The 18,420-nt window shown below is 38.5% G+C and overlaps 1 protein-coding gene across 1 annotated transcript; it reads right to left on the reverse strand.

The window, feature by feature from the left end:
* Positions 1–560: 560 nt before the first annotated feature.
* dpydb (dihydropyrimidine dehydrogenase b) lies at positions 561–18,097 on the reverse strand. Its single transcript, XM_077536995.1, has 25 exons — positions 17,863–18,097; positions 15,221–15,331; positions 15,004–15,086; positions 14,702–14,789; positions 13,969–14,130; positions 12,954–13,150; positions 12,009–12,090; positions 9,369–9,456; positions 8,054–8,161; positions 7,806–7,975; positions 7,528–7,738; positions 6,530–6,714; positions 6,036–6,251; positions 5,759–5,923; positions 5,591–5,659; positions 5,425–5,508; positions 5,212–5,332; positions 4,944–5,063; positions 4,435–4,577; positions 4,247–4,301; positions 4,033–4,154; positions 2,750–2,899; positions 2,551–2,613; positions 2,316–2,393; positions 561–1,393 (listed from the first exon to the last, which is right to left on the reverse strand). The coding sequence occupies exons 1-25, from the start codon at positions 17,890–17,892 to the stop codon at positions 1,229–1,231; spliced, it is 3,066 nt and encodes a 1,021-aa protein (XP_077393121.1). The 5' UTR covers positions 17,893–18,097; the 3' UTR covers positions 561–1,228.
* Between the last annotated feature and the right edge of the window lie 323 nt (positions 18,098–18,420).

Raw genomic sequence — 18,420 nt, forward strand, 5'->3', positions numbered from 1 at the left:
GGCACGGGGAGAACATGCAAACTCCACCCAGGAAGGTCCGAGCCTGGACTCGAACCGGAGACCTCAGAACTGGGAAGCCGACGTGCTACCCACTCGACTACCGTGCCGCCAATGCTCAAGTAGATTCCTGAAAAATATACTTAAGTAACTAAGTATTTCCATCCATTTTCTTGACCGCTTATTCCTCACAAGGTCGGGAGGCGGGGGACACCCTGGACTGGTTGCCAGCCAATCGCAGGTAACAAAGTATTTGTATTTTGTTAATTCCTACCATTGCAATTATGTAATGCCTTGTTTTTTTTTCTTGTTTTTTTTTCTTGTTTTTTTTTTTTTAACCAAACTTGAAACAATGCCCTTTCAATGATAAAACATAAGTAGTCAACCGTTCAAGCTTTATCCAATTACTTGGTCACCCATTGTTAACCCCGTGTTTCTTTGCATCTTTGATTAAAATCAAAAGTGCATCCACCCAAAACATGTCTTATCGGATGTACTTGTATTATTGTTTTAATACAATTTATTCAATTGTTGAATTTTGATAGAATAACCCAGCCAACTACTAGAATAAGATATTTTATTGATCCTGAAAGAAATTCTGGCACCGGTATATTGTTCTTTAAAACACTGTAATTATAGATACTCATTTTGAAATAAAATACCAATCTTTTTTTTTTATCAACAGCATTACGAAACAGATTTAAAATTAACATTAAAATTAACATTTTAATGTTAATTTTGACACTATAATCACTACAAGTGCTGATAATTATACAAATGATAAGTTCACCCATAAAGTACTGATCACAACAGTTAATTCATGTAATTTTTTTCAAAATGTATGTTTTGTTCAGTGGTGTCATACTGTGATCTCAAATTGCATAAAGTTTAAAAAAAAATCCAAGCTATACTATGGATATGTAACAATAGCATGAATTTCATAGTTAATAGTTTTACAGAGACTTGACATCCATCCATTTATCTATTTTGAAATAAAAATATATTTCAGGACGCTACTTGGAATAAAAGAAAATCAAACAAACAAAAATCTCAGCAACATGCCGCCAACAAAATAAGTTTATATTGCTGAAGTCTCACAATCAAAAGGTAACAGAATTGGCTCCATGAAGAAAAACACTCTGTTAATTAATATAAGCATATATTAGTGTTGTGACATATTTCATCCATGTGTTAAAATCCAGACAAGGTGAAGTTTTGTTTGACTTTTGTTTCAGCAGACTGGATTAATTGGCACACCCCTCTTGGGTTGATACGGTGTTGTCCTGTTAACCATCTTGATGCAGTCTATGATTGGACAGACACTCAGGCACAGAGTACACCCAGTACAGCTGTCAGTTACAAATGGAAGATGAGTCTCTGGGTCGAATGTTATAGCCTGTGGAAACAATAAGGAAAACGCCATTGAAGCACAGAGTGCATCCGAAATGTGATTTGTGAAAATACGCATGATATAAGGATATATTCCTACATGCATCCACCCATCCATTTTCTTGACCGCTTATTCCTCACAAGGGTCGCGGGTATATTATATTATTTAAAATCTGCAAAGCCAATATTAGCTACATCTTTCCATTTTCTACATCTGTTGAGGGTCAAATGTGAGCTGCAGCCTGTCAAGGTGGGGTACCCTCTGGACTGGTCATCAGTCAATCGCACTTGAATTCACACCAGTGGGCTATGACAAAGTGTTCAATTAACCTATACCAAGCATGTTTTTGACATCTGGGCGGATACCAGAGTGCTCAAAGAAAATCCATATTAACGATAGGGAGAACATGTAAATTATGCCCTGAAGTGTTTGGGCTGAAATTCAAACCCAGCCACTCTGACTATGGTTAGAGTTGGGGGAAAGCAGAAGACAAGAGGAGCAATCCATCTTAAAAAAAAAAAAAATACTATTCCTCACTAGGGTCACAGGTGAGCTGTAGCATCAGTTGACTTTGGGTGAGAGGCAAGTAACACCCTATCAGCCAATAAGACAGAAAAGCATTCACACTCTCATTCATACCTATGGACAATTTAGTCTATGATTAACCAAAGAAACATGTTTTGGAAAGATGGCGTATGCCAGAGTACCCAGAAAGGGAGAAGCATACAAATGCCACACAGGAAGGCCAGAGCTGAGATTTTAAACTTGTGTAGTGGGGAAGACCTGTTAGCCACTTGTCCATCATGCTGTCAATTCAAAAACAGGATCCAGGAAATTTGTATGTCAACAGGACTGAAGATATATACCTGACCTTGAATGACAAAGTAAGCATCAAAGTACAGTTCATTTCGTATCACCACATATATACCTGATAGCCTGAGTCATTGCAGGTTATGTAACATTTCCCACAGTTGATACACATCTCCTCATCTATCAGAGCTTGAACCTGATAATTAGGACAAATGAAATATCAACATTAGACCTTTTTTTTTTTTTTAAAAAAGAGAATGATTTTATTTTTCCCTATATAATAGGATTACATTTAGCATTCTTATAAGGTTTTATTCCCGTTTGATGCAAATAAGTGATACGTTAATCAATACCTGCTCCATGTTGTCAAGCTCTTGATAGGCTCCGATGTGGCGCAACGCTCTTGCTATCACATCCTGCAAACAAGTAAACACACATACAAAACCATGTAGTTATGCAGAGCGTACATACAGCTTTGAATTGTTTTTACATTTTAATAGAACAAATCAGGCAACAGATTATATTCTGTATGCGTGAGTGCCTGCACCACACCTTGACAGCTGGAACTGTTTTTTTAGGGGTGCTCATTTTGGCGACGTTGGCTTTCGGCACATCTGCAACACCAGCATCTTTCAGCTGTTTCTTATACTGTGCAATGGCCTCTGTTCTCTTCTGAAGGTATGGTCCAAAACTCGGCAGACTCTACACACGCATGCACACAGGTACACACGGTGCTCAACACATTTATTAGACCGCTTGTGTCATGAAAACAATGACAGACCATCCACATCACAACTATTTTTTTTTTTTTTCATTTCACTGAGATATCAACATTTCTTATATTGTATTATGTATTCTCAACATATTGTGTTATTTTGCAATATACTTACATTGGCTAAATTGCATCTATTTAGTTTAACAACTAATACCATGTGGATTTGTATTTTGTAGGGCTGTCAAAATTAAACCATAACTCTGGAGATTAATTTAAATTCATTCAAGCATTAAAAATTAACTTAGTTAACTCAGTGTTAACGAGTAGTAGTTTTACTTTCTTATTTACTTACTTGATGCTTGTTGGAGAGCTCTAAAGTAATTTGCGCACTTTGCAGAGCCAAATTCAAATAGTATGTTTGTATGCCTTTGGCGTTACCATCTCACAGAAAAATTCCCTGCTCAAGTTACCACCGCGGGGCCTCGCAAACCAATGCTGCTCGAGTGTGGTGCACAACTAAACATGTAAGCGAGAAGTTCTGAGAATTGTTTGAGTCCATTTTGATTGTTATGTTTCACATATGAATTTTGAGAAGCATTCTCTTCAAGGATCAAAAAAAGTCATTAGAACAGTGTCTGATTCTAAATAGAGTTTCTATTTGATGATTTTTACATTAATTCCAAGACTTTACTAAAGTAAATATTTGTTACAAGCTTTGAAGAAAAAAGTACAAGCAAAACTTGAAAAACTAATTGCAATTAATTACAATTAATTAGAGGAATTTGTGCGATTAGTTTAAAAAATGTAATCTTTTGACAGCACTAGTATGTTGCATTGAATTATTTATTTTTGTTGTTAAAAAGATTGACTATTTAAAGCCACGTTTCTTACAGTACAGCAGCTGCGTCTTATCTTTTTTCAAGCCACTGGCAAGTTGCACACTGTTCTGACCCTATTTTTGGCATTATCTGCATCCTGCCTACATGCCTGTGAATTTGGGTATAGTGTCTAATTGGCATGGTCTCCCACATTCTTTGTTTGCTGTGGGGAGGAGTGTATTTGAGGGCAGACCATTAATTGAGAATTGGCATATGGATCACTATGACCATATTTAATATACCTGTCCAACTAGGTCTTCCAGTCTCGGAATGGGTTTTCCCTTCTGGTGTCTCTCTGTTGGAGGAGACTGTCCATCCCAGGCATTCATGTCAAGGCTCTTCAAGTACAGCAAAGTCTTCAAACCTATGCATACACAAAAGTTACACTCACCATGATGAATTCAAATCTAAGTAAACTAGTTAACGTGGTGCAAATAGAGAAAGATAGTTGCATACCTACACAGTAGTCCTCAATCAAAGTGAAGTCTTGGTTCTGAACAGCACTGCACACCTGCGTATATGGTCAAACAAGCCATATAATATGGATGCTGTTAAATTAAAATTGATATCATGTGCCTAATTGTAATGCAGTTAAGTGAAAGAAAAGCACATTAGCACACATTTTATCCCAGTGAAAGTGTCACCTGTAGCACTGAGGCACCAGCATGAAGAAACTGTAAACCGGTTTCTGCTGAGTCAATTCCCCCAGTGGCTAAAACTGGAAAACCAGGAAGTGCTCTGGCGATAGCAGATACAGCTCTGAGAGTAATTGGTCTGATGGCATTACCTGCACAAATGATAACACGTGCCAGTGATTTACCGGTAATCATTTCTAGTTATGTTTGTTCGATTATAACTCAGAAAGATCAGCTTTATTATTGCCCAATTATGAAGCAGGTTTTACAGTAATTACTTGATGTGGATCTGCAATTTTGGGTCTGATTCAATATGGGGAGCCCGAGTGGAAATCTAGTAGAGTAGAATTGACTACATTTGAGTTCTCAAATGATTTCTGCTCTTACAACTCGGGCATGGTTCATGAATTCACAATGGGTATTTGGAACTGCATTGTTAAAAATATGTCAGAGTTGAGTGGAAATGAAAACACTTGACATGTTTGTTGACATTGTATGTATACTATATGTGTCTTTACCTGACACCCCACCATATGTGGTGCGTTTGCCAGCTCCGACACCTGGCCACGGCGAGCCATCAGCCTTCAGTCCCATCATGCCTGAAACAGTGTTTGTGGCTGTAACTCCATCTGCTCCACCTGAAATACACATTTGCTGTATACATTTGATACTTGGTATTGATAATATGCAAGTTATGGAGCATAAAATGATGCAGTCTTATACAATATTCTACACATAAGTTATTCAAGAAGTACAATGGAATATGAAAATACAATATGGATATACCTTCATAGGCAGCCTTGGCAATATCGACAATGTTGGTAACATTTGGTGTCAATTTGGCAAAGAATGGGATGGATGAAGCAGCTCGCACCCAGCGGCAAATGTTACGCACCAGCACAGGGTCCTAATATGTAATATACACTGTAATTGACCAACTCATCCAAAAAGTGACTGTATTTTAGTTGTGTGTGAGTGAGCGAGAGAGAGACTGAGTACCTGCCCACAGGCCAGCCCCATGCCTCTCTCCCCCATCCCATGTGGACAGGACAGGTTCAGCTCCAAAGCATCAGCACCTGATTTCTGAAGTGATATAGTGTACATGTCAAGTTTATCACCGAAACAACACAGCAGTGACATGTATATAACATTTGAGTCAGCTTACCACAGCCATCTGAGCCAATTCTGTCCAGTCTTCCTGGTTGTAACCGCACATTATGCTCGAGATCACAATCTGAGTGACAGACAAATAAAGTATGTTTTTTCAAAATCTATCACACTAGAAAAGTATAAAGCCAAAATGGCAATGTAGTAAGTAGTAATAAAAACTTGCATTTTTTGGAAAGTCTTTCTTAAGCTCTGCAACTGACTGACACCAGTAGGCTGCTGTCTTTTCACTGATCAGCTCAATATTGAGGAATGATCCCTGACCTGGTCCATAGACGTGACCAGAGGTAGTACCACGTACAATACGAGGTGAAACATTAGTAACCAGGTCCTGCAGAGACAGAGGAACATCATCTGTCTATCAATGATATAATCAAATTACTGCAACAGCTTTCTGCATAATGCATGCACAGTTGAGCATTATGAATCAAGTATGCATTTACCTTATCCAACCCAAATGTCTTGGTCAACGCAAAACCCCATCCTTGTTCAAAAGCTCTTCGGATCATGGCTGCGCTAGTGGTGGGAGGGGCAGAGGCCAGGCCAAACGGGTTGGGAAACTTTATTCCACAAACCTCCACACTAATGTCCACCTGATCAATAGCACTATAGAACAGTGGCATCTTTGGAACCGTATCAATTGTCTGGCCATAGAGGGACTGCAGAATGAAAACAGATGGACTCTTGTTATGTTAGCACATAGACTTGCAATTGCTCTCTGCTACAATAAATTGAGAATAAATAACTGGAAGCTGTGAGGTTAAACAAGGAGATATTATCAAGATATGTGGTCATTGTTATGTAGATCCCACAGAATGATGCAATTACAAGAAATAGCACATAAAGGTAGTGAGAAATATAAGGTATTTAATGCAGATATTTCAACAGTAATCACAAGCATGTACTTTGTAAGTTTACTGATAATAACAATTAGTACCTGTATGTATCTATGAATATGCCAAGAGGCTTGTTTGCCGTCATTCACTGATTCCACTGTGGTGTTTGCCAGTCCAGCAACGTCTCCTCCTGCAAATGCCCAAGGCTCACTGGTTTGCATGGTTTCTGTGTTGACCTCAGGAGTACCCCAACGGCTCAGCTTGACTGGAGACATAGCCTCACTCACTGCACACAATGAACATTCAAGAAATTTAAAAAAGTATAATTAACAAAGAAAAAAGATCATGTTACGAAGGCATTATTGGCGGCTGGCCTGCCAAACTCAAGAGTGGGCCTCGATTAAGTTTAGAAAATAAAGAGGTTTTACAGTAGTGGAGTGTTCACCACTAGATGGCAGACATTGCTTATGTTAAAAACCACCAGAGCAAGGAAAGAGCTTGTCAGACAAGAAGCCAGGACCAAATAGGTAAAGAAAATGGTGTATGCTACTGATATAGAAACCAGATTGTATGGGTACACTGAATGTAAAAACAAACCTGTCTAGTTTTCCTCGAGATACTATCAGACATGAAATAGTTCAACCTAATGAGCCACTAAAATACAGATATCAAAAGTACACAAATAGCATTTTGTTTAGTTTTTACAAGAACCATTGTCAATTTCTTTCAAGTGCACGAGGAGTTACTGAATTTGGGTCCTCCAAAATTAATGGATACGTTCACTGCTTGTTATATATGTGTATTGGTGGCTTAATTGGGCAAGCAGCTGTTGTGACAAATCACCCACAATTCAGAGGATACAATGGAAAATCCCCAGTGAGGATGAACTTTACTGCCTTATACAGGACTAAGACACTCTTCTGTACATTGGTTCAATAAAAAAAAAAAAAAGACATGCACACATTTTATCCTTATTTAAAATGACATTTTTGTCATTCATCTGATTAGGAAGTGCTCAGGCCTACAACATGTGGGTCCTCCAGTAGTGCTGAGAAAGTGTGGCTTTTTGTTTCCCTTCTCTGTTTTAGGATTTGATTACCTGCTGGCTCACTGAGCATAGATCCAAAAGCACTGATGATGTAATCTGCCTTCAACCGCACAACTTGGTCCTCATCGTCCAACCAATTTCCATCCTCGGCCTGCTCAGTGCGACAAAACTGTAATCCAGCAATGCGCCCATTCTTCATGATGACCTCTCGGGGAGAGAGGAAGGGGAGGAACTCACACTGCTCCTCCTTAGCCAACTCCATCTGATTAAAAAAAGGCATTAATCTCTGTCTCTCTTTCTCTCTGCTTATCTATACCAGACCTCCATACCTCCTCAGGAACAGCCCGAATGTTGGTGAATCCTTTCCTGAAACAGACAAACACTTTCTTGGCTCCACAGCGGAGGGCAGAGGTTGCACAGTCGAAGGCAGTGTCGCCGGCACCCAGGACAATCACCACTCCTCGTAACTCAGGGAGGGAGGAACGACACTGGCACATCCCTGGAGGGAGAAAGACAGGATGATGGGACACTAGTGGGCACAGTGAGTGTGTACACGCACGTGTGTGCACTACAAAACCTTTTTTGCTTGCTGTGGCCACCATGGGCAGAAAATCTTTGGAAGTGAAGAAGCCTTGATCCATGGATAAACCCTGGAAGATTTTTGCTCTGTTGGCCTGAGGGAGACCTAAAATTACACACACAAAAAATATTTACCTCTGTGTATGGGTCTACATTTCTCCTGTATAAAGTGATTCAAATACATTAAATACATCCATCAATTTCTTATACCACCTATCCACATTAGAATTGCAAGTGAACTAGAGCATATCCCAGCTGGTTTGGGGCAACAGGTGGGGTACACCTGGAATGGTTGGTAGTCAATCTTATAAACTCACATTCACGCCAATGGACAATTGAGTTTTGAGTGAAACTTTTTACAATACGGAAGGAAGGTGGAGCCCCCGCAAGAAAACCACGTGCTAACCTCTAGTCTATCATGGTGTCTGCATTAAACCCATTTCAAATGAATACATTTATTGTAGGGGTGTGCCAAAAAATTGATTCATAAAAGAATCGAGATTCTCATTTATTAATCGAATCGAATCGATATTAATATCCAAAAATCGATTTTATTTAAATTAAAAATGAAGAAGAAGGGGAAAAGGCAGTTGTAGCCCACATGCTGTTTTTGTGGAAAATGCACTTACAATACAAAATTAATAAATGTTTAAACAAAAACAAAAAAAAGAAGACACTTGAATGTCTCTATTTGCCATTTTGTTTTGCAAAGCAGACTGGAGTAGATCATGACAATGTTGTGCATATCTGTAAATTGAATCAGAAATCATTTGTCAATCAAATAATTTTGAATCGTAAATTGTTTGAATCGAGAATCGAAACTCGATTCTGAATCGAATCGTAGACCCAAAAATCGTAATCGAATCGAATCGTGAGACAGTCAAAGATTCCCAGCCCTAATTTATTGTATATTTTTTAAATATGTAGAAATGCAATGGCAATTGAATTCTTAACCCCTAGTAACACACTTGTTGAAATAATTGGACATTCAAACTAGAGAGTTGTTATTGAAGTAAATATGTTTAGTTTAATTTATTTATTTTAAAAAAGACCAGTCTTACCATTATGTTCATAATACTGAAACGCTGGGATAATACACTTTACGGTTTTCGATCAACAGACTTACCACAACCCAAGTTTCAAATTCAAATGATCAAATATAATTAATTGCCTCATAAAGCCTGACTTAAAACAACACAACTTAATTTCCTCTACTAAAAAATACATTAACAGTAACGTCAGATTGCCTGAACATCTGACCCCCCCCCCCCCCCCCCACTCCCCCCAGCTTTTTTAAATTGAAGAGGACTCACCAATTCCAATGAAGACTGCCTTGAAACCGTCTTCTTTCAGAGAACTCAGAGTCATGCCATTTATACCAAGACCCATCTCACACACCACCTGTTCCGAATCACAAACCAACCCCTCTTTAGGAAGCAAAGCAAAATTATGTGTACTATTATAGGAAAGATATAAATGACTTGGGTTACTATCGGTATATGAATCATAATACCGGATATATTTTAAAACCCCATTTCTTATATACTGTGTGTCTCTTCTCGACAGAGCCCCTTTGGTGCCAGGGTATGATTTATTTATTTATTTTTAATCTGTACCCCCAGTTTCCTACCATCATTTCCGGACTATAGAGCACACTTGATTATAAGCCGCACCCAGTACATTTCTAAAGGAAAAAGCATTTTGTACATACATAAGCCGTACCTGACTATAAGCCGCACATGCCCACATTGAAACATGAGATATTTACAAAGAAAGACGGTACACAGAAAGAGTTTTCAAAGGGTTAATATTAGCTTTTCTTTCCAAACAGTGCCTGTGACACGGCAGTAGCACAGCAGCAATACGGTAGTAACTAACAGGGCTGGTTAAAAATAACATACCGGTAAAAGTCACTGAGACTGACACTTCTTGTACTACTATTTTCCATGATGAGGGTCTGTTCATGCTAATTTTATTCATGCACAAAGCGCCAAGTTACATTAAACGTGCGTCTTCCTCGACACATAGATTCCACCTGTCTCACTCTTACCGTTTCTGCTCAAGTACCCCTGGCGGCCATTAGAAAAAATGCATAAATTAGCCGCATCATTGTATAAGCCGCATGGTTGAACGTTTGTGACAAAAGTCACGGTTTATAGTCCGGAAATTACGGTAAACTGTTCCCACAGTTTATCTGTTCCCAGTTTAGTAAACTGTACCCCCTGTTTAGTAGGGGTGTGAATTGCCTAGTACCTGACGATTCGATTCGTATCACGATTCACAGGTCACGATTCCATTCGATACCGATTAATCCCGATGCGAATTTATAAGTCGATTGTTGCGATTTTTTTCATTCAAATTTAGAAAATACTAATCAGTAAGCTTGTAGAGTGTAAGATTTATATGAAAATGTATTATTTATTTATCTGAAATTTCAGTCTTATAGAGGTTGTAATCTGTTTCATGTTTGAACAGCATTAAAATAAAATATTAAGGCTTAATGTTCCGTTCATATAACATTCTTCCATGCTCAAGGTGTGAATCCTAACCCGAAGTCAGATGTTTTGTTGAATATTTTTCCATTAAAAATGGAAGTTTAAAAATCGATTCACACATACACACAAAAAAAAAAAAAGGCAATGATGATAAGACGTTGAATCGGTAACTACCGAATGAACAATTCTGAGCTCTTAAAAATAAATAAATAAATAAATAAATAAATAAAATAGATTTTTTTTATTGAATCGATTCGAGAATCGCGCGATGTAGTATCGCGATATATCGCCGAATCGATTTATTTTAACACCCCTACTGTTTAGTAATATGTACCCACAGTTTAGTAAACTGTTCCCACAATTTACTAATTTGTACCCACAGTTAAAAGTAAACTGTACCCACAGTTTAGTAATCTATTCCCACAGTTTAATAATCTCTACCCACAGTTTAGCACGTCAATACGAAACGGAGAAGAACACTCGAATATATACATACAAGTTTGATTCATTTGAAAACTGGGGTAGTGTGGAGTGTGAAACAGGCGAGAAACTTCATGCCATTTTGATTTTGTGGAAATGAGAGAGGGTTCCAACACTCACACCCTTACCCCCACGCCCCCCAACCACGCGCTCCTCCGGATGGGCGGGTGCGCGCAGGAGGTCTCAGCTCTCTTAAATGCTTCAGACAACTGAGACAGACGCACTATACACTCGCACCCGTCGATGGGAACGTGCAACCCAGGGGCAAAAAGTCCGAAGTGCAATTATTAGGACGCGGCCCACACGGAGCAAACTGGAACCAGAAACAAAGCTGATGTGCAAAAACCCGGAAGTCGGAAGTCCCACCTCCTCCGTGGCATATACCCAGTGCATATACCCCATTGGGGCTCGGTAGCATCGTGAAGTCATGTTGGAAAGGATAATGTTTAATAGTTCTCTGTGCTAAAATTCATAAAGTGAATAAAAGAAGAAATACATGTGATTCTTTGAGTACATCACACCGGCTGAAACCGATTGGTTGGGACAGGAAGCTCTGCGGCAGCCAGTGCAGTGTCAAATTGTGACAGATTAGTAAACTGTGGGTACATATTAGTAAACTATGGGAACAGATTAGTAAACTGTGGGAACAGACTGCTAAAATGTGGTAGAGATTACCAAACTGTGGGTACATATTAGCGCAAAAAAATAAAAAATAAAAACAATCATACCCTGGCACCCAAGAATGATACAGGTCATTTAAAAAAAAAAAAAAAAAAAAAAAAAAAAAAAAAAAAAACTACAACATTGGGATGTAACGCTGTGCTAAAGCTGAATTTCTTTTGTATCCAAAATGTAATTTCAGGTAGCTGTATAACTTTGCAGAAGCCTTAGGTAAGCCTTGGTGGAGGTCTGCACTCTCCAGGTGCTCTTTACTGTATAAGTTTAAACACAGTACAGTACAGTTAGCAGAGCTCATACCTTGACTCCCAGGTCCTTCATCAAGTCCATTTCAAACTGGACAACTTCATAAGGAAGGCGAAACTGGGGGATTTCTGCTGTGCTGCATGGAAACAAAAAAGTTCATTCTTTTCCATTCTGTTGTTGACAAGTTTTTTTTTGTAACCTGAATGGACTAATACAGAAGAAAAGGTGTTTTTTTTTCTTCTCAAAATGTGTGCTTTGTTCTTCGCAAACATGTCATGTTAAAGCAGGACTCATTCAAACCCAAAAACGTGTAAACATGTTTTTTAATACTTGGTCATTCATTCCCAAAACCATATTCCCATGTTTGTTTGTTTTTTTGTTTTGTTTTTAAATGCAAGAGCATACAGAAGGCTTTGATGCAGCTTCCGACATGAAGAGGTGGCTTACAGTAATAGTAGTTATTACAAAAAATGGCCAGCAGGTGGCAGCAGAGTATAAGAGATCAGCCAGGGCCATTTTGCAACAAGCTCTTTGGCAGTGTTTTCACTAGGAATGTGAATATTGATGAAACTTAGCTATATTCTAATGCTAATTTCTGCAAACGGAAACAGATAAAAATACGTTTGTTTTTCCTGATGAATGAAGACACTCTAATCTTTCTTTTGGTAGTTTCCATGTTTTTTTTTTTTAGCAATAGAACACAATATTCTGTGGGCCTTGCAAAGTCAGTCAAAATACAGTAAAACAGCCGGGAGCGAAGGGGGTTGCTTCAGTGAAAATAGCTAGGAGTGAGGCGAATTTTTTATTTTAACTGTGACACTACTTTTGTCTAGTATGTAAGATGTGTTATTTGCTTATAACTATGGGTGTCATATGTAGTATTATGCTGTCTCCATAAATATTCTGAGAGCATTACAACGCACACAACAAACAGCCTTGTGCAATAGCAGTACTGTGCAACTTTATACAAGAGTGTCAATATTTGATGAATGATGATACCTTAGACCTCCAGTGTATTTCTGTTTCTCAAATATGGTGATGTTATCATATCCGAGGCGGCCAAGAAAAGAGGCACAGCTAATAGAAGCAGGGCCACAGCCAATAAGAGCAATAGGAGCATGGTAAGACTGCGGCATCTCATCAGGTGGCGGTAGCTCAGGATTTCGGATTTGAGGGATGCCCATCTTACTAAACACCTGTGAAGATACACATTGATCACATTTCAAGCATGCCTCCAAATCCATCAAGCCATTCTCTGCACAGCTTATCCTTACTATGGCGGATTGACTCAAAATCACCAGTGCACATAGGCAAACAAAAAGAATACCTGCTGGTAGATATTTTGTGTCACAGGACAAACAGTTTAACTTTGAATGAGTTAGTGAAGGCTAAACTAAGTCATTAAACTCATGTGTGGATTTAAAAACACAACAGTTATATGTGTAAAACACAATTTATCTGATTCCTGGGAAAGTTAACAATCAATTAAATTTAATCCGTTCCTCAATTTTTTTTTTCTGAAAATGCCCTCAAATCATTTTGCTGCCAGTGCTGCTCTAAAATGCTAGTTGGATGAGTTGTAGATGACTCCATATAAATATGTACGCGCACAAACAAACCCAATTAATTCCAATGAAGTTGGGACATTTTTGTTATACATAAATAAGCACAGAGTACAATGTCGTCATATTTTACACTTCATAATGTGGCACACATTTTCAATGAGAGACAGGTCTGGACTGCAGGCAGGCTTGTCTAGTCCCCACACTTTTACTACGAAGCATGCTGATGTAACATGTACAGAATCCAGTTCGGTATTGTCTTGGTGTCTCGCTGGCATCAATGAAAAAGACGTTGCTCGGATGGCAGCATATATTTTTCCAAAACCTGTATGTACCTGTCAGCATTAATGGTGCCTTCACAGATGTTTACGTTACCAATGCTATTGGCACTAACAGAGCCCCACAATGTCCCAACTTCATGGGAATAATTTACAATTTTGTGTTTGTTGTACCTCAGTCGCAAACTGCTGCAAACCTCCGATGTTAATGGGCCCTTCTTCAGAGGCATACAGGTTGCATCCCCCAACACACAGCTCAGATGTGGGACAGACCATTCCACAGGTCAGACCAAGTGGGTTGTCAGACAAGATGGCCCGCGCTGCTCCATAGTAGTTCTGACATGTAGAAAGACAAACACGCACATAGAAAAACATGGTTTGCCCACTTCCAAAAACTTCTACCCCCCCCCCAAAAAAAACCCATTATGAGTACATTAAGGTTTTTAAAGTTACTTGTGTTTTATCAAAGAAAGGAAGTACAACATTTGTTCCCCTTCCACAAATTGGTTACCTTTGATACCTATAGATTAGTTCTAGGACTCAGTAAATAGTCTTCATCTCAGCTGGTTATGTACAGAAACTTTTTTTTTTCTTCTCAATATGGTGACTTTCTCTTTTAAAAGATACCTGCACCAAACAACTAGATGGTTCATTTATTTGTAACTGAGTGAATTTACAAAATCAGCAGTGGATCAAATAATTGTTTCCTCGAATGCATTTCATTTGGCATTAACAGTGCAAGTAGATTCTGATGGCTCTATTTTCATGCCCAAGTGCAAGTCGAGCATGAGGCACGATCTAAATCAAAAAGAGGCATGCACGGGCACAAAAATCAAGACAAGGTAGTTTTTGCACTCAAGTACAGCTGTGTCGTCTACAAACTTAGAGACCTGAGTGTGTGCAGTACCTTATTAGAGATGCTGGTAATAAATGACTTGATGTCCAAGTTAGTGGGACAGCTCTTCTGACAGGGAGCATCCACACATTTGAGACACCTAATCAAAGAATTGACATAGTTGACAGTGTAGTCAGGTGGTGCTATTCATATTGTATAGGCTGGCATACTGAAGTGCTAAGCTAGTCAAATATGTTTTCACAGCAGCTCTTCCAACATTACATGGAGGAAAGACAGGCTGTACTGTTCAATATCACATTCCGTAATGTCATTTCGTAACATGTAGTCCATGCGAGGACTTATTTAATTCTCACCTCAGAGCCTCTCGAAGAGCTCCACGCTCGCTCAGCGTTGTGTGTTTTATATCATCAAAGTTGTTCTCTAACTTAACACAGGACTGGGAAAAAAAAAAGATAAAATTACTCAAGAGAAATTAAGGTTACATAATCAAAGTCATTTTGAGTACTGGTGTATAGATTTTAATTCATTGATGAACCAACATTACATAAGGTCCAGGAGCGAAAGACATACATCACAGCCCCTGTCAGGATTGCGTTTCCAGTGTTTCTTTTCTCTCTTCTTGTTCGCTGTGGACATGATCTGAGCATGAGTCTTGACCCTTGGATTCAGAGCCAAGATGCTCTAAAAAGTACATGTCAATCAGTCAAAAGGAAACAATATGACATGTTTATTTTGCTGGCCACACAGCACACACGTACACACACATAGACACCCCCCCCCCCCCCCCATTCTGTCTTTCAAAATGTAATATTTTAGAAAGTAAAATAGCAAGTAAATAGTTATATAGCACCTTTCACAGGTTAGAAAGGTCACAAAGTGCTTCACAGGTAAAATTAATCACAGAAAAAAACACTCAAATACAAAATACAAGAGGTAAAACAAATTTAAGGTCAAAGAGACAGCCCATAATCAGCAGAAATTAGAAATCTTGGCAATACAAATATGTTTTAAGTTGGCTCTTAAAAGCATCAACCAAATCGAGCAAACACAGTGGGAGGTCATTCCAGAGCTTTGGAGCAACAGCCTTGAATGAATGATCACCGCGGGTCTTAAATTGAGTGCGTAGGACCATAAGCAGGTCTTGATCCAACGATCTCAACCTCCGTGAGGGCATGTAAGGGTACGTACATTGTACCGTATCTCTTACTAACATACCTGTTATCTCTCTTTATGACAAAAACACTGACATTATGGAACATTCGGAGAAGTTTCCTTGTTTGAATGGTTGGGGTCGAGTAGATAAGATATTGAAGGGCTGTCCGGTCATTGCACTGAGGTTTTGTGACCAGTTGAAGGCATACGCAAAAGAAAAAACCATGAATTCTATACCACAATAAGACACTGTTTTTACCTGCAAAACAAAGAGCTATTCAAACATGGTAGAAAAATGAATACAGTTACAGTATACAAAAAAATACAACCATTTATAATCACATTAGTTGGGATTCCAGCCAGTTTTGGTTTAGAGTTCCTGCACCTGTAGATTATTGTGCAATTTGTTATTCACTTGTTAAACTGGCATTAATGTACTTCCTGCCTTCGATTAGTTGTAGAAACAATTAACTCCATCCTTCCATTTCCCAAACCGCTTATCCTCAATAGGGTCGTGGGTGTGGTGAAGCCAATCCCAGCTGTCTGAGGGCAGGGTACACCAAATTTTGAGTGTATGATCAACCTACTATTAACTAATTTTAAATAAAAACTAAATACTAAAGTCAGGGGCGTCCAAATTTTTTTCCTCCGAGATCGATATAAAGAAAAATAGAAAGTTTTTTTTTTTTTTTTTAAGTTTAACTTAATCAAACATGGTAAAAACAATCAAGTAAACATCGATTGTTGATATAATGCAAGTTATTTTAAAAAAAGCACTACATCAAGGCTTTCCGTTAAAGTTGATAAGGTAAATAGCTGATTTTTTTTCTTTTTTTCTTTTTAAGTTTTGGGTTGGCCCTGTTTCCCACTTGAATAGATCCGCCCCTCCAATGCAGAACAGTTGAATCCCATCTCCACATTCAGAACCCAAACAAGCGCAACCTGTAGTATACCAACCATACTTGAGAACATTTATGGAATATGCTCACAAATTGGACCTTGACACTAAGCAGACAGTGGAGGAAAACATTTTGGTTCCTGGAACAGAATTATCTCTATACTCTATGTCTGCATTCAGTTTCAGTTTCATTCCATAAATGCAAAAAAAAAATAAAAAGACAAAAATTGAACATGTTTTTCACAGGACAGTGACGATATCTAGAAAAATTTAGCGGTAGTAGTAGTAGTAGTAGTAGTAGTAGTGGAAGTCTCCATTACTCACACTCCCCACTTTCTTAACAGCTACACCTCTAACCCAACACCTTAAAAAAATAATAAAAAAATAAATAAAAAAAATAGGATTGCACACCATTTCAAAAGTAATTTTTAGTACATGCCACGGGCTGCTGAAAAAGGGTCTCATATAGGCTGGATATCAGACATCACTGTATATCCATCCATCCATCCATCCATCCATCCATCCATCCATCCATCCATGTTGTAAGTACAGAAATAGAATGTGGCTGCCATGTCAAGAAATAGCTTACGTAAATGACATTGACATGGTCAGATGAGGTTGTGAAGATGCAATCTACTATCACCACTGCATTCCTCGACAAATGCTTTCAAGAATGCAGTAGCAAGTCATGTGGCGCGACATGCTGACAAATATTTAAAGACATATTTAAGGTAACCAATCGTAGAACAACACATTGCTTATCTCAAAATACATTTTTTTCCACTGTATTACTGCAACGCTTGACTAAAAAATGATCATGCAGGTCTACAACCATTTTTTCACATCATGTCTCACCCAAGATTTAACTATGAAAAAATGAATTTTTTTTCAATGAAAACTGGCTCCAACTCAGTATATTAGGGGCAGTTATGTTTCCATTAAATGTTAGCCATATGTATGGACAAACGTTTTTTAAACAACAGAGAACAATGAATTTACACATTGTAGTAGTGTGAGTACAATATTGTATTGTTTTATACACACATAGGCCTAAGCATTATTTGCTCCATTCTTGTGCCCAGAACACCTGTTGTGTTGTCAATAGTACGGCTGTGGATGCTTGTTTCATTACAGTCACCATAACAGACAGAAAATATGTTACCTCAATATCTGGAAGATCTTTACTTAGCATGACGCTTCCTTTCGTTCTGTCAGCAGCACCAAAGAATTCCTGTATTTTCAAGCTTCTCCTGAAGATTCTGCAAATTGGAGAGCTCCCTAAACCTTTAAACAGTCCTGTTACACAAAAATTATTAAATGCCGTTTCTCTACTAAACTTGGCAATTTGTACTACTGGGTGGAGCTTATTGCTCTACCCAGTAGTGGAGTGCAAACACTGAGCACTGCTAACAAGATGCCAGATTCAAATGTGGATTGCATCAACGCTCTGGATAAACAATAACCATTGAAGACTGTCGGTTCCAAACTCCACTCCACTGAGCTCTTTATCTTATATAAGCAGCACAGTTATGTTTTATTGTTACATTATGGCGTTACGGTTTGAAATGGCATCCAATGTTAGCACAAAAACTTCAGGCTTGTGCTTAAAAAAAAAAAAAGGCAAAAGCTGTTACATTAAAAGTTGTTAAGGTTTTGTGGAGGAGTTAGGGATGTGGAACCAAATGCGAGTAGGTACAGTCACCAGACAGAGATAAGAGAA

The sequence above is a fragment of the Festucalex cinctus genome, chromosome 1 (assembly GCF_051991245.1).
Source record: "Festucalex cinctus isolate MCC-2025b chromosome 1, RoL_Fcin_1.0, whole genome shotgun sequence".
Lineage (NCBI taxonomy): Eukaryota > Metazoa > Chordata > Actinopteri > Syngnathiformes > Syngnathidae > Festucalex > Festucalex cinctus.